The 17150-nt window shown below is 42.8% G+C and overlaps 1 protein-coding gene across 4 annotated transcripts in view; it reads right to left on the bottom strand.

Moving 5' to 3' along the window:
• The window catches only part of SCG5 (secretogranin V), a 34861-nt gene extending 19112 nt beyond the window's left edge, over nucleotides 1–15749 (bottom strand). The window contains exons 1-2 of one of the 4 annotated variants that reach the window (XM_087746620.1): nucleotides 15730–15749; nucleotides 13862–14094 (exon numbers count right to left, since the gene is read on the bottom strand). In XM_087746620.1, the coding sequence (XP_087602746.1) occupies nucleotides 13862–14075 (214 nt within the window). In that variant the 5' untranslated portion in view covers nucleotides 14076–14094; nucleotides 15730–15749. Of the gene's footprint in view, nucleotides 1–13861; nucleotides 14095–14568; nucleotides 14793–14881; nucleotides 14901–15339; nucleotides 15516–15729 lie in introns of those variants that run through there. The other 3 variants (XM_087746622.1, XM_087746619.1, XM_087746621.1) reach the window with 3 other exon arrangements.
• Nucleotides 15750–17150: the final 1401 nt, after the last annotated feature.

Below are 17150 nucleotides of genomic sequence, written 5' to 3' on the forward strand. Positions count from 1 at the left end.
CCTTTGTACTAAGAAAGGATGGGATAGATAAGTCTATGTTTTTCCCATTTCTCCTTACTTCTTGTATAAACTGGACCGGACCCATCCCATAGGGAAGTCTGCTGCCTCCCTGGGGCAAGGATAAGAGACATTACTAGGAAGCTCCCTAGGCTAGTAAAATCGTCCGATTATTATCCACTATTGGTTGTTCAGGTTGGCAGTGATGAGGTAGCTGATAGAGGCACAGACTGTCAAAAGGGACTTTAGAGAACTGGGGCGATTACTTGAAGGATCAGGAGCGCATGTAGTGTTTTCCTCCATCCCGTCAGTAGGCAGGAGGCATATGGAAAGGAACAGGAAGACCCATCTCATTAACACGTGGCTCGGAGGCTGGTGCCAGAGGTGGAATTAGGGTTTTTTCAATCATGGGGCAGTTTACATGGCACCAGGCCTGCTGGAGATAGATGGGGTTCACCTGTCACAAAGGGGGAAAAGTATTCTGGCTCAGGAGTTAGCAGGCCTCATTGAGAGAGCTTTAAACTAGATTCGAAGGGGGAAGGGGATAAAACCAGGCTTGCTAGGGATGAGCCTAGGGGTGGCATGCCTGTGTTGGAGAAGAGATCAATAACCCAACTGAAATGCATTTACACCAATGCACGCAGCATGGGCAATAAACAGGAGGAGCTGGAAGCCATTGTGCAGCAGGAAAACTATGATGTGGTCGCCCTCACGGAAACATGGTGGGATGACTCACACAACTGGAGTGCTGCAATGGATGGCTACAAGCCCTTTAGAAGGGATAGGCAAGGAAGAAGAGGTGGTGGGGTAGCCTTGTACGTCAGAGTGTGCTTTGACTGTCTAGAACTCAACGAAGGTAATGATAAGGTTGAGTGCTTATGGGTAAAGATCAGAGGGAAGGCTAATAAGGCAGATATCCTGGTGGGAGTCTGTTACAGACCACCCAACCAGGACGAGGAAACAGACAAAGTATTCTACAAGTGGTTGGCTGAAGTCTCACAATCTCTAGCCCTTGTTCTCGTGGGAGACTTCAACTTACCAGATATCTGCTGGAAATACAACACAGCAGAGAGGAAGCAGTCTCGGAGGTTCTTGGAGTGTGTGGAAGATAACTTCCTGATGCAGCTGGTAAGCGAGCCAACCAGGGGAGGTGCCCCGCTGGACCTGCTGTTTATGAACAGAGAAGGCCTGGTGGGTGATGTGGTGGTCAGAGGCTGTCTTGGGCTCAGCAACCATGAAATGATAGAGTTTTCAATTCTTGGAGAAGTAAGGAAGGGGGTCAGCAAAACCGCTACTCTGAGCTTTAGAAGGGCAGACTTTGGATTGTTTAGGAGTCTGGTTAACAGAGTCCCTTGGGAGGCAGTCCTGAAGGGCAAAGGAGTCCAAGAAGGCTGGATGTTATTCAAGAAGGAAGTCCTAAAGGCACAGGAGCAGGTGGTCCCCATGTGCCATAAGATAAGCAGGCAGGGGAGAAGACCGGCCTGGCTGAACAGAGAGCTTTGGCTGGAACTCAGGAAAAAAAGGAGAGCCTACCACCTTTGGAAGAAGGGGCAGGTGACTCAGGAGAACTACAAGGACGTTGTGAGGTTATGCAGGGAGAAGATTAGAAAGGCAAAGGCCCAGCTAGAACTTAAACTGGCCACCAGCGTTAAAGATAACAAAAAATGTTTTTACAAATGTATCAGCAACAAAAGGAGGGCCAAGGAGAATCTCCATCCTTTGTTGGATGCGGAGAGAAACATTGCCATGAAGGATAAGGAGAAGACTGAGGTACTTAATGCCATCTTTGCCTCAGTCTTTAATAGTCAGACTGGTCATCCTCAGGGTTTTCAGGCCCCTGAGCTGGGAGATGGAGATAGGATGCAGAATGAAGCCCCAGTTGTCGAAGAGGTGGCAGTCACCGACCTGCTCCTCCACCTGAATGCTCACAAGTCTATGGGGCCAGATGGGATCCACCCGAGGATACTGAGGGAGCTGGCAGAGGAGCTTGCCAAGCCACTGTCCATCATGTATCAGCAGTCCTGGTCAACCGGGGAGGTCCCAGATGACAGGAAGTTAGCAAATGTGACGCCCCTCTACAAGAAGGGTTGCAAGGAGGATCCGGGCAACTTCTTCTACCAAAAGAGTAGTCAGGCACTGGAACAGGCTGCCCAGGGAAGTGGTTGAGTCTCCATCCCTGGAGGTATTTAAAAGACGGGTAGACGTGGTGCTTGAGGACATGGTTTAGTGGTGGACTTGGCCGTGCTAGGTTAATGGTTGGACTCGATGATCTTAAGGGTCTTTTCCAACCCTAATGATTCTATGATTCTAACTGGCTTTTGCATGCCACATACTGGCAAAAAAACCCCTCCAAAACAATCAGCTGCCTTTCATGTGCAGGATTTCTGTGTGAGCATGTAGTTATTTTACATCCCTACAGGATAAACTAGAAGTTTAGGTCTTTTGGACTGACTTATTGTCATAAGCTTTGGATTTCATTTAAAATACATGGGTATATGTAACCATCTTCTGGCACTGGTCTTGAACTGTTGCAGTGTGGGAAACAAAAATGGAACAATGCCTCTCCCCTTTTCTATAATTCTGGACGTCTTTAATCGTCTCACCAACTGCTAGTATCACGTCAATTAGAGATACTTGGAATGACTAAAAATTTAAAGTGCACACATTTTCGCTCATTTCTTTGTAGAATACTGTCTCTATGGGTGGGAGGACGACACAACCACTTTATTCTTGGAGAAAAAAAAAGAAAAAAAAAAGGAAAAGAAAACACGAAGAGCAACTAGTTTCCTTCCAGTATTGAATATTCCACTGATCAAACACATCCCATGGAAATGCTGTTAGTCCCCTGAAGTTCTAGTTGCTGCTACCCATCTATTGGTAGCATAAAGCACAACTGAAACAAATCTGCTCTCAGAAGCAATCCTCCACATCAAATACAAACAAGCAACATGGCCCTCCAGAAAGTCAGTGAGAACGGATTTTCAAAAGTGTAAAGTGATTGCAGAACATTTAAAGACAAATAATGGGACAAATTTGCCTTTCAGTCTCATTGGAACAGTATCCCACATCATGGTGTAGATAGGCTTACCCCACTTCCAAATTCAGAAAAGAGGTGCTTTGGCCAATCTTAGCAAGGAGATACAAAATAGAATGGACCATGAATATCTGTTGTGAGTAAATAAATCCCAGATCCCAAATTAAAGCCCTTTACTTAGAGAGTCATGCTAGATGCCCTAGTTTTCATATTTTTGCTCTAAAACATCATGAAGGAGATTCTTAAAGTGCCCAAGCCCTTCCCAGATGCACAGAGGAATACTCCCCCGAGTAAGAATGGCACCCCTTAAGATCTTGAGCTGTACAAACTCCAAGCAAATATGAGCTGCAAGGGAAGCCTGGTATACCTTATCCCATTTGCGTAAGATTCCTGAGTGACTAAACAGATATTAATCAGACATGCAATACCATCTTTGCTACTTTGCAAAATCTTTTGTTAATCGAGACTATTAGTTCTTATCACTGGGAAAATATTCAAAATTATTTCCAGTGTGTCCTCTCTGATACAGAGATAGCTCTTCTTCCTTTCACTGTGACAGCTTTCCATACTATCCTGCACTTCCGTCCCCAGTCATCTTGCCGTATCTACCTTTGCTGTGTCATTGTCACATTCAAAAGTCATGTCTCATCCCTAATCACAGGCAAATTTGGCAGAATGCTTTCTGGTGCTCTTGTATCTTAAGACAGGACACCATCTACTAACTTCCTTTTTCCTTTCCTTTATTATATGCAAGACTCCCCACCATGTAATCTGATTAATTCAAACTGTCAAAAAAATCCTGAATGCAAAAAATGCATTTTCATTTTCCTTACCCTTTCTAACATCACTAAAAGCTTTACAGTCCCAAAGCCATTTCCCCCATGCATCTTCAGCTAGCTTCATCCTAGAGAGTCCTATCTTGGTTGCTGAGATTGATTAAGATCAGGAAATGCGAAGCACTGGAAAAATTATAAATTATCACATTTTCTCTATTCCACAGAAGCTGCTAAATAAGAGAACAGGGAAGGAGAAAGAGCATAGGAGAACGAGGAGCGGAAAAATGCAAACCTAGCCAACTTCCTTAACCATTCAAAAGCATGCCTCGGGAAACCCAAGAAAACTACAACTATACATACTCAAGCATCCCAGATTCCAGAGTCAGCTTGTCTTCTCCTTGATGACACAAAGTTTCTTAAAACTGTAAAGATTAATTTTTTTTTTTCTCTGCAGAGCAACAAACTCCTTTCAATGTGTTTTCTAAGGCCTTAAGAACACACATCACACAATTACTGACCTTGCTTTCAGTGAATAATTCCATTTTGTCCCATATTTTAATTACAAACAGTACAAATATTTAAGATATGAAATGCTTTTATTGTGAAATGGTTAGGACCAAAGTAACGCCCATGCCTCTCAATAAATTTTTAAGAGTAGCTTATATGCCATTATTGTTCATTATTCAAATTGCACACACAATAAAAAAAAATCCAGCAGCTCACTTGTTGACAGAGCACAAAAGCAATCTCTTATGCCTCCTTGGTTGCACAGTCCTCTAATTGACTATATTAATTTCCCTTCCATCGGAGCAGAAAGCTTTCGCCCTTCAGCGTGTGGATAAGCTTGCCCTTTTTACACACAGAGTGCAACCTGCAGTAGGCAGCAACAGGCCCCCTCTGCCACAGTGACTTCCAGCTACCATGCATCAGCAGAGTCAAGGGAAAGCACGTCCAGCAAACAACACACACCTGTAGCTGCCATAACATTACCTTGCTAATGACCATATGTGCAGTGCATGGCTCTATGAAACAGGGCAACAAAAGGAAGCCGGTGACCTCCTTTATCCCACAAGGGATGGGACACTATTTCAATCCTATAAATGTAAATTTGCCAATGAAAGACCGGAGCACTTCATTCACTGGCATTGGTGCCAGCTGCATGAGAAGCCCAGATGTTCCATCAATGTCAACACACTCACAGAAAAATACTCCTTTCGCTCCTGTAATGTGAAGCATGGAGGCACCAGAACTGTGCAGAACAGGACCATGTTTTCTGTCTACTGCTCCACTGAGCTTCACAAAGTTTTTCTGTTCATTTCCCCGTTCATATTCATTCAGTTCCATTTTCCATGCAGATGGCTCAAAGTCCCAGCTGGTTCTTCAACAGAAGTGTTTAAAAGCTTCGCATACCCATCTGACAGCTGCCACCAGGGTAGATTTTCTAACTCCCCCAAACAACCTCATCATGAACAATACCAGTGTGGGGCTATAAGGCTCCAAAGTTCCTGCTTTGGTGAGCCAGTATAACCTCACAACTCCAAAAGCAGAGGCTACGCAAAACTTCTGCCAACATAGCCCAAGTCAAGATAAGGTTTCTTTTGCACTTGAGTAAAAGCGTCAGCACACAATGAAGATGCAAGAGAGTGGTGAGATGAAGAGCTCTGCCAGGTAAGACCAGGCCCAACGCTGCTCTTTGGTGCTGCAAGAGGGACTCGGGCCAGCTAACCTGATGTACTAAAGCATCCCAAGAGGAGAAACCAGCTTCTTCCTCCCTCCTGTTCAGCAGCTGAGAACATTCCTCCTCATCCCTGCAGCAACCGCGAGGGCACTGCGGAAAGCATGCACGATGGGAAGCACAGAGAGAATAGCTCTGAGGATCTCTGGCATGCTCCAGAGGTTTCATCTCCTGCACACGACACCACAATCAAGACAAGCAAGAATCTCTTCTTTCTAGATTTCTAAAATATGTTTTCACAGAACCAAAGAAATTAAAAAAGCTTTTCTTACTGCAAGTTAATTTCAAATTCAGATGGGAGCAGGGGAAATGCACATGATTTTGAGAACAATTACAAGAAGGTATAAATCCTAACTAATGTGACCAAGGATTTAGTTTATGCATGTGAAAGACAAGCAGGGGAAAAAAAAAAAAAATCTTTGAAAAACAGAACTCATCATAATTTGGCCGATCTTCACTGGCAGATTTTTAAACACTTATGGATCATATTCCATTGCTAGATAAAATTTTACAGTTTCGTATTACATTTCTATATACCATCTGCCAACACTAGAAAACAGAGGTAACTATAAAGCATCAGACAATACAGAAGCTATCATATTCCCTCTCCTCCTCAGGTTTCTTACCTCTCTTATTGGATTGTTTCCCTCTAGTAACATATACAAAAAAATAATTGTGGCTACAAATCCTATTCTAATTAATTACCTTTAGGTACATGAGAATCTACTTAATTCTAAATCCGTACAGACCTGCCACCTTTCTTCCCTGAAAAAGTCCCATCTCAAACTGCTTTCTCCTTTGGTGGCATCTTTTAAAGGTGACTTTATGAATAGCAGCAGTAGTCTATACCACATAACAGTGGTTAGCGGGAGTTTTTAAGAGCTGGAGTCACTTTATCTTCTTGGTTCCTCAGAAGAGGGATGCGACACCTGCACTCCCTCCTGCAGCCACGAAGACTGCTATATGCATGTTGTTTCAAGAAAAGGTTCAAAGCCTCAAATCTTAATAGGTCCCGTAGTTAGACCCTCATGCAAATAACAAAGATCTAGAGAGAAACAGGGATTAATACACTTTTCTTCTTGTGTTCCCCATTGACTGACTTCTCTGACGAGCACGCTAGTTTTGAGAATTTTCCCCAGACACACCGAGGAGACAAGAGCAGTGGCTGCGCACCTCCTACAGCACCGGGACGGCAAGGAAGGGCAGTTCCTGAAATTCAGAAGTGGCAGAGCCCACAGTGGAAACACCCACAGCCTTCACTGGATCCTGCCCTTGCTCCTCAAGAGGGAAAGTTGTCAGACCCATTGAGGTAACACCATACCACCTCCACATGGCAATACCAACACCAACTTTGCTTTCTTATTATCCACTGCTTCTCATGGCTTATAAATTCATATGGAAGCAAGGATATTATGGGCCAAATTTTCAAACACTTGTCTTTAATAAAGAATAAAGTCATACCACCTCATTATTTTCCTGTTTGTGGAGTTACAGGTATAATCGTTTTACATGCAATTTCTTCACAGAGCTGTGCTATATCACTTACTCAGATAAAGAAAATCCACTGTAAACCACCGCTGTCATTTGGCACTGTCATTAGCTTTTAAATTCAGGAATTAGCAATCTAAATCACCTCTCTTACGACATGCACCATTGCCTGATACTCAAATTCTGGTTATGTTTGACATTACAATTTGGGGAATAAAATACAATGAAAATGATAGGTATTTTTAGTCAGATCTATACAAATCCAAATGTCTACCATATTAATGTGCAAAGAAGTATAGCTCTACCATTTTCATTTTATTTTACAAATTTGAGATGTCCGTATTAAATTTTGAAATTGTATTTCCTGGTCTATTTCAGTAATTTGCAAAAAAAAAAAAAACCTGAAAGCAGAGACAAGTAGAGTGATGTTGGGGTTTGATTTTGTTTGTTAAATGTCAGGCCCATAACACAGCGTTTGATTAAAATCATGTGTGCTTCAGCAAAAGCAGTCCCAATGTGAATATAACTTTATGTCTTAACTGCAGCAGGACTTTCTCTATAGAACAGATACAATAATCCAAATCCCAAATGATTGTGTGGTCTCTTTGCACTAAATTGACACTACAAAGCAGCCCTGAAGCAGCAGAATTGGCTGCAGGAGGTCTGCCTCAGTCCAGTGGCACGCTGCCAGCCTGGGAACTCCTACACTGCTGCCCCCAGATGCTGGCACAGAGGATGTAAACTAGAGCAAAGCGGACGCAGCCATCACATTGCCATGTTTGCTGACCCCCAGATATCCTACTGCCATGTATCAATAGTTATTACTTCTAGTCACCCAAGGAAGTCCAAATATATTCAGGTATAAGCATAACACACACTAGTCCAAAAGCAAACGAGTGCAAAGGTTCTCTCTGCACTGGTTTTACTGGGTGCATTCACAAGCAAAAGTTTTGGCAACTTCCTAATAAGATTTTAGCGTCCTTGTAGGAAAAAAAGTAGCAGTCTTGCAGGTATGTTACAGGCCAGATAGCAAGGTAATCCAGCACTGTCTGTCTTAGTTTTCTTATTAGGAAAACATAAACAAAATAGACATTATTAACATGCATGAGTAATCTGCATAATTTTACAGACAGCAGATTTCATGCAAAGTGCTATTTGTATAGTCTGTGCTGACAAGTCATTAACTACCAGTTGTTAGTAGAAATATTAGCATAATGTTCCAGACTCTTTTGAGTTTTACCACCTCAGTCAGGCAAACAGTAACTACCTTTTCCTAAAACAGCAAACAGGTATTTATTTCCTTTCAAAATAATCAAATAAACCCCAGCCTTTTCTCAGTAGCTATAAGCAGTCTCTGCAGGAAAGTCAAAAGCCTCTCATAGAGGCATCATATTTTCTTATTCCTACAAACGATCAGGATTTGAGAGACATCATTTAATGTTGTCACTGAGGTTGACAGCATTACGCCTCTTTTGCAGATTGAAAACTTCAGACTCTCTCTGGGCTGTCATGCCAGCACGTTTATCAATCATCATCTTGTTTGAAGTGTTTTTAAGAAACAAAACCAAAACAACCAAATCAAAGACAAACAAACAAACCACCCAAGAGGCTTTCTGTTGTATTGAATTGTACAGGAGGCAATGAAAATGTAAGGCGATGATATTTGCAAAATGAAAATAGGACTTCACATTTCCCGTTATGAAGTTAAATTCTATAAACTGCCCGAGCTGAGCTACTGGTGCCCCCATGTGTTTAAGTGAGATTTTACTGTTCTCCTATGCATGGTATAATAATACTGAAACTTGCATTATACACATATTCCCTCCCCCCCAAAAAACCCTTAAATATTGGCACAAACTTATAAGCATGCAAGAAAAGGGAAAAAAACATGTGGTCTCTTACTTCATAAACTCCCTGCCAGGCAGAAAAAATAACTGCTCTGGTTTTGAAATGTTGGAAGGCATTTCTTTATTTTATTCTTTTGTCCTCTATTAACATAGATGCAGCCCCCTTCTTGTCTATAGAAAACACAAATATAGCCCAGTGGTGCTTGTACAGTATTTTAGTGATAAACCTAAGTAGTAACTACAAAAACACAGCTACTCATTAAAAATTCCTATTTTGCTTTTCTGTGCTTTTTCCCTCTTTTTATAGATACTGCTAAGTGACTCCAATACAGCTTTCTGAAAAGATAAAATACAAGGAGAGCGAATATTATTAGAGAAATTAGTTAATGTGAGTTTATTACTTTTAGGAATCGGGGGGTGTGCAGAAAGAAAATCTGTTCAGTGGTCAGCAAAAACCAGCTGCTTCTAAGGTACCAGCTCGGGTGCTAAAAACATCTTTGCCTGACACTCATCACGCGGGATCTGTTTGGCTTCCGCCGTGCTGACATGCCGTGCACCATCTGCCATCTGCGGTACACGAGTATAGGGAATCAGTCAGCAAATTCCCATTTTTGTGACATAATTATCCCGTGAACTGCTTCCACTCAGCTAACAGAGCCCTAGCAAAGGAGGAGAGCTCACGCGGCCTCCACACCTCCCTGCGGGCCTGGGGCGGCGAAGCCATCCTCCCCAGGCGGCTCACCCTGCCACCAAGAGAGAACAGTCACCACGCTCACAAGCCGCTGGACCCTCGAGCTCTCCTTGGATTACACACAACTTGAACTTCACAGTAATTTCTTGGTAGATTAAACTCTATCAGGCATTTTCTAGACTCTGCTCCTATTTTAGCAGCTTGACCTGAGGTAACAGCTAAATTAACAAATGCAAAGGGAAGGAGAAGTAAAAAACCCCTCATGTATTTATAGATTTCAACATAAGAAAAGGCAGTAACTTCTTTCAATTAACAAGCTGTACTTTTTTCCCTATCCATCAACAAGAAAACTATCTGGTCACTTAGGAAAGAGAACACATGCTGCTAAATGTATTTTCTGAAAAGCATCCATCTTTTAATTGTCTTTGGTAGAGAGCAAGTTTGTGACTTCACTTACTACAGCCAAGGCAGCCCTAAGCCCTTTTTTTTTTTTTTTTGGGGGGGGGGGGGGGGGGAGGGGTGGGTGGAAAGACCATGTACAGTTCCTTGCAATACATCCACCCTCTGTTTTTTAGCATTTTAAAGTCAAAATACGATGATTAACACCGGAAAAAATGTAGATAGCTGAGATGGAAAAAGGGCATAATTAGGAAATGAACTAACAGCAATAGTATTTTTGTTACTTATAAAATTATTAAGATCTTATTCAGCTGGAAAAGGTTATTATAATAACCACTCAAATTTGCAAACATTTCATTATAATCAGGCTGCTAGTATAAACTTGTCTATATTATGGCAGCCTAAATGTGTTTCCAAATTCCAAAGCCACAGAAATTAATTTTTCCTGACAGCACCTCATTTGCAAGTGTACACATATAACGGGTGAAATCTTGGCCTTTTGAAAATCAGCGGAATCCTGGCTCGGCTGAAGCTGATGGCATCCGCAGCCATCAACACTGCTGCGGATCTACACTGCTGAGGCAATTTCTGACAAAAACATGTTGTTAAGTAAAACAATTTTCTGTAGGAACATACTAAATTTATTAAGCTCTGATTGATAAAGTTTTTTATGCTGAGATGCAATATCTGGTCAAAATGAGAAACAGACCCACTCTACAACAGTCAGTGGGTTGATGATGAGGATGCTGGCATGGGATGAACCAGGTTTTAAACTGTCAGTCTGAAAACTGACAACCTACAGTCTGAAAAATGGCTGGAAGTCAACACTCCTGGCAGCTCAGGATTTCTCATCAATAATAAGAATTTCATACCCAATTCTACTCTCCACTGCTTTCAGGCAAAAATTCCCAGTGAAGACAGTGCCTCAGGAGCATAGTTGGTGAATTACCACTTTGCCATCATGGTATTTAGGGTGAAACCCCTATTTTTCTGTGACATAGTCCAATTATTGTTAAACCTCTTTCTTCCATTCCCCCTTACTTTTCCCTTCTATTATCTCGTAGAATTTTTTAAGCATTTGCACACAGAATTATTAGGCAGTGATAAAACAGTGTAACTATGTTGTGGAAAGCCCATAGGTGAATCCTTCAGAATCTGAAACCTTGTACTGATGAACTTTAAAAAAAACCATGCAGTTATTTTTTCCATAGCTCAACCATAAATTACTTATTGTTCTTATGGCTAGCACTGGGAACATCAGTCACAAGTCCTCTCTCCATCCTCCTCAATACTCCTGTCAGTCAACACCTGTGCTACAGGCACAGGGTTTTTTTGCCTAAACATTACAACCCATGACACTGTTACTTGCATTGCTCAGTTCACCTCCTTGCACATTGGCCAAGCATCTGAGACACAAGCAAGCTGTAAGACCTCCCCACCATCAGAAACATTCTTCCAGAAAGTCCTGCAGGTCTCTTTAGCAGAGCAGGGATCGGAGCTTCCTCCTCTGAGGAAATTCTGTTTCTACATCATGTGACAGAATTTCACAAAATATGTGTGTAAGATCCAGCCCCACGCTCCCCCCCCAAACAAACAAACAAAAACCTGGTTCAGAAAGGTCGCAGTATTTCTACTATACTGAGCATTACAGTTCATCTGCCCATAACATGTCAATGCCTCAGGGGAGTCCTCATTCAAATGCCTCCTGTCCTCATTCCTCGCCAGAGGACAAGGCCCTTGCCACAATCCAGTGCCTTTTCTGAAAACATTGGCTGACTGGAGCTGCTGGGAGGTCAGGAATGTCAGTCCCCTGGCAATGACCGAGTAGTGGGCAGACTGTGGGGAAAATGGTAAAAACTGCAGGTTTTCAGGCAGATACCATATGTGGGAGCATTATATATGGGGATCTCTTATGGAGCTAGACTGTTTTGAGTAAATGTCTTACCATGCCATTTTAGCAGTTTGGTTTCCAAAGGAGACATCTAAGAGAAAGTCAGACCCATTGTGCAGGTGTTTCTCCAAAATACACAAAAATAAATATTGAAGGAGAGCATAACAGAGCATTGTTAACTGATTAGTAATTGGTATCTTAAATTCTGAAGTCTTTCACAATGTAATAATTAAAATCACTGGTACAGAATGAAATGCGAGTTTTGTTGGATTAGCTATCCTGTAATTCATGGGTCTATATTTAAAGATAAACTCATGATGAAAATTTACTGAATTATATGTACTTTTTAAAAAAGCAGCATGAGAAAATATTGTGTAGAATGACATAAAACCATGTTAATCTTGTAACCGGAACCAACACTTTCAAAACACTTTCTTAAGTTGAAGTTTGTAATCAGATACTTTAAGAGATATCTAGCTATCTATAGCTAGATCCATATCACCAGAAGAAACCAAAGAAAGAGCAAGCGATTACTATCTGAAAAACTTACCACAAAACACTCTATGAAAAGCAACGTTTGACATGAAGGTCTGATTTGCATGTCTATTTATAAGAGATTCTTAATCTGGTTCTGCTAGCATTGTAATTAGAAAGTAATGGCAAACAGCTGTGATGAAATATTTGTCAGAGATCCACATTTTCTTATCTTTTCTAAGGTTTTTTTTAAAAAAAAAAAAAGTCTGGGGAAAAGAGGGAGATGGAGAGTAAAATTACTCACTTCTACCAGTCTGTCCCAATTTCTCTACACACAAACACTCATAGAGGAGGAGGAAAGGGCACAGACCAAATTTTACTCCTTAAACCTAATCTCTGTCATTTAAGTTTGCAGAAAAGCATATGTCCATCAAAGTTTCTTTAGAAAATATATAAACTTAGGTCTGCAATTATCTGGTAGAAGTGCCTATTCAGCTTTAATCCACTCAGCCTCCATTAAGGCAATTGTATCTCTTTGGCTAGCATAGCCTGTAGATCAGAATAGGGACAAAATAAAGGGCACAGACTTACGAACTGTGAAGACTTGCTACATTGTGTCAAACTGGTTTAATTCTGAGAGAAGGGTTGAGAGCTTCTGCTCTGTTTTGATGTCCGAATGTAAACTATAATATTTGGCATTGCGTACCTTCAACCTTTTGCTGTAATCCCAAAATAAAAGCTAGTTTATTACAATTCAAATAGCAATACATTGCAACATTATCCTAATACCCTAACATCTGAGCCAGATATTTCAGATGGTTTGCGTGGTTATAAAAGACTGATTCCAAGGAAAATTTTAACACGGAGCAAGACCAGAAGTACCAGCCCAAAAAATGAACCCGAGCCCAGAGCATTCATCACAGCAACCCAGTGTTGAGGTGCGAGTTGTGGAGGCAGGGAGAGGAGCACCTGTGTCCTTTCCAGCGCCGCAGCCGGAGCCCTGGCTTCCCCCGCGCTCCAGCACGCAGCCTGGCCCGCGGGGGGCTGCACGGCATTCTGCAGCGCGTAGGAAGAACCCCCCCGTAGAAGGTTTCTCCCTTTATCTCACGTGACACTGCAAACATTTGATCTCTTCTGGTCTGCAAATGTTTCTAAAAATCCATGAGATTTGGGCTCTATAGCTCACATTTGTTTCATGTGAAATATATATGTGATGTATTTATACACACTATTGGGGAAGAATTTAGTAAACCCGTTGTTTTGAGGTACTAGAGACCAGACACTTCTAAGACAACATGACTTTTTCTACAAAGCCTGTACATTAAAAAAACCCACTACTTCTTCTGCCAAAATCATTACATTAAGGAAGGCAAGAGATGGATGATGATTTTAAAATAAAGATCAGGCAACAACATGGTGAGGAAGTCCATGATTTTAAGCTCAGGATATTCTGCATCTATATGCAAAACAATAATTATTACCAAAGGACACTAATACATTTGTCATAACTCAAAGTAGAAATTAGCTACCTTCAATGCTCTGTGGACCAACTAGATTCATAGCCTGGTGTGCTGGATATTCTACCCGGGGTCTGGCAATTCCCAGTTGCTCCATAACCCCATGGAGGAGCCTCTGAATATCTGCTTCAGAAACCCTGTCAGGGGTCCTAGGGCTGTGGCTAAAAGCTGAAGCCAATCCAAATGCCAGCAGAAATATCATGTTACAAAGCAAGGTAGTTGTCATTCTGGTAGCCACTTTTATCCTGTGAAAAAGAAAGGAATTTGATTATAAATGATAGTGGAAAAAAGTCCAGTATGCATGCTGGAAATGACTTCTGATCTTACTTCTGCACATCACAGTTTACTACCAGAGCTTCTAGGAGCAGCTGAAAATCTAGCCAGCTGAAAAATGAGGTGGGGGGAATAGGGTGGATAGGTTCTTCTCTTCTAAAAAAAATATTAAGCTGCAAACTGCAGAAATCAATTTTCTGATTTGCATTTGCCCATAACATTCATTAACAGTCACTGCAAACAAAATGGATCCACTGTTTCATTTAATGAGAATACATTTCCCCTTCCCCCTCCCCTCCTGTTTATTATGCTATTTTATAAAGCTCTGAGGTAAAAGCAAAGAACTCTTCAGCCAGGAACTGTGTTTTCCAAGCTCTATTCTTGCATCGCCTGAAAAATGAATCACCAGAAATTGCAGAACAACCTGGATTATATTTTATTTGTACCTTAAGACAAGAGGCTTCCTACTTCATATGCATCATCTTCCCCCACTGAAGCAAATAGGTTTCATTTGTTTCCTTGAATCCCTTGCACTAAATGGCTGCACAGTGTAGTTTAATTAGGGAAAAGAAAAAACCAAAAAACCAAAACAAACCCAAGCACCACTGTCCTCTTTGAGAGGCTGAATTTTAATAGGAATGCTTGTTTCTTAAACCTCCTTTTCCCCTCACATCAGAAAATAATTAAACTGCATCACTTCCAATCCCTTGAATAAACAAAAAACCCTCAAATCCCCCTTGTCTTCCTTAAAATACACACAGCTGCCTGATTTCTCCACGCCAGGCGTTTACAGATGTTCCACTGCTCCAACCGCCCAACGGAAGGCACCTGAAAACGTCTTCGAGGCAAAAATGGCTGAAAAAAACAATGCTGGAAATGTTCCCCGCCACGCCTGTGCGCGGCTCCGCCACCCCCTCCATCTCCGCGCCCTCGGCCCCTGCAGCAGCGCTGCACACCAGCCGGGCCACCTTTCGTCTATTTAGAGGGGGAAAAAGCCTGCTTTCTGCAAAACATTCCCCGCTAACACGCAGCCGAGCAGGGCTGCCGCTCCGCTGCCCGCGCCACCCCGCGCCCCTGTGCTGCGCCCGTGGAAGCTGGGCCGCGCCCCGCGCCCTTCCCCGGCGCCCGGGGCCGCTCAGCCGCGGCACGGAGCCCCCGGCCCGGCCCGGGCCCCGCCGCCGGCCCCCGCCGGCGCCCCCCGCCAGCGCCGCGCTCACCTCCCGCTCCCGGCGCGGCTCTGCGGTGCGGCGGCTCCGCGGGTGCGGCGGCTCCGCGGCCGCGCATCCTCCGTGCGCAGCCACGGCCCCTCGCCCCCCTTCCCCCCGCAGCCCAGGCACCTGCCGCGACCGTGTGCTCGCTGCGTGGATTTGCCCGCTTCGGAAGAGGACACAGAGCTCGGGGGGGGGGGTGTGGGGTGTGTGGGGGGGTATTCGAGATCTCCCTTTTCAGCCAAACACAATAGTCTAAAAATAAACTGAAGGTTGTTGATGGATTAACGGTTACAGAAATAAGATACTACGTATTCCTAGGATTGCGTCCGTCTTCCCGCTGCGATTTCTCTCCCTGGAACATATGATCAACGATTACTTACGGAATGATAGTATTACCTCGCTGCAGGTTTACAAGATAACAACATGGCAACCATCTCTAAGCACTTGCAGGCAAAGGTCTCCAGGTTAAGCAAATCCATATACATCATCCATAGCAGAGGTTAACAAAAAGACAGCTATAAAACGATCTTGCTAAATGAAGTCTATCATTTAATAGCACTTGGCAAAATGGTAATTTCTGAAGGCTATTTTATGTAACACAACTTCACTGCTACTGACCTGAATGCGACATGTTCCATTTTAGGATAACTATCTAGAGAAAAGCTCTGAGACTATACCCCATAAACCACAACAGATCCATGAACTACACCTTCAAATATGGATTACCGTCTCTTTTTGCTGGTCTCTAGGACATTATGCAGGCCTGTAACTTGCAGGATTGAGCAGTAGAGACATCCATTGGGCATCTAGCATTTCTAATCTTTCTCCAAAATGTGATCAACTTTATGTAAACAGATGTGTGCCTAACTCTTCTGTAAAACCGGAGCCTACAACTTTCTTTGACAATCTTTCCTGATGTTAAAGAGTTTGTTTGTCAGGCCCCTACCAAAATCTCCCTTTCTGACACTGAAGGGTACTGGTTCAAGACCGGCTTGCATTGATGATCAAAAATAGTTTACTGCTCCATCCGTGACACATTGCCAAATATTTTGAATGCTAATGTAGCTTTGACATATATTAACAGAAAAAATCTCAAGTCTTGCTCTTTCAAACACAAATTGAGGTGACAGATCACTGTTACAGATGGAGTCAGATCTCTTTTTCTTCCTCCTGACATCGCCTTTATCTCCTTCTGTCCTATTTCCATCTCCTACCTCCTTGCGTCAGCTGTGACAGCTGGCAGTTGCTTTGCTGAGCCTTATTTACCTCAGCGAAATGATACAAAACATGATGCTCTGGTGCCTCCATTCAGCCTACTGAGGGATCTGCCAGCACCAGCTAAAGGCAGCGGGTAGGAGGACGTAGCTGAGAGCAGGGAGAAGCAGCTTCCTCTTTGGATGGTGGTAAACTGTTATGTTGGCTCCCTTATTTCATGAAACTGAAGCTTCCAATACTTAACCACACCACCAAGCAATGCTGTTAAGGTCCTCCCATGGCTGTTTCCCTAGTGTTAGATCTTAACAGTAACATAGCAAGTGAGGCAGCTCAGCTAGGCTGATGGCAGGAGGGTTCCACCAGATCACCCGCTGAACCAATTCAGCTAGGAAGTTGGTGGACACATGGGGAAGGTGGCAGGGAACAGAAAGCAAGCAGAACTATTCCTTTCGTTAGCATATCACTCAAGAAGTTTAGAAGCCTACTCCTGCTAAATTGTGTTGCACCATGCCTTTTGGTAGTTATGAGAATCACCAATATGTATCTAATATGAACAAAGAGGAGAGCCAGAACAGAATCACTTCTGAATTCAGTATTTTTAA

This window comes from Nipponia nippon, unplaced genomic scaffold, assembly GCF_047370975.1.
Source record: "Nipponia nippon isolate SJK-2023a ecotype South Korea unplaced genomic scaffold, ASM4737097v1 scaffold_10, whole genome shotgun sequence".
In the NCBI taxonomy this organism is placed as follows: Eukaryota; Metazoa; Chordata; class Aves; order Pelecaniformes; family Threskiornithidae; genus Nipponia; species Nipponia nippon.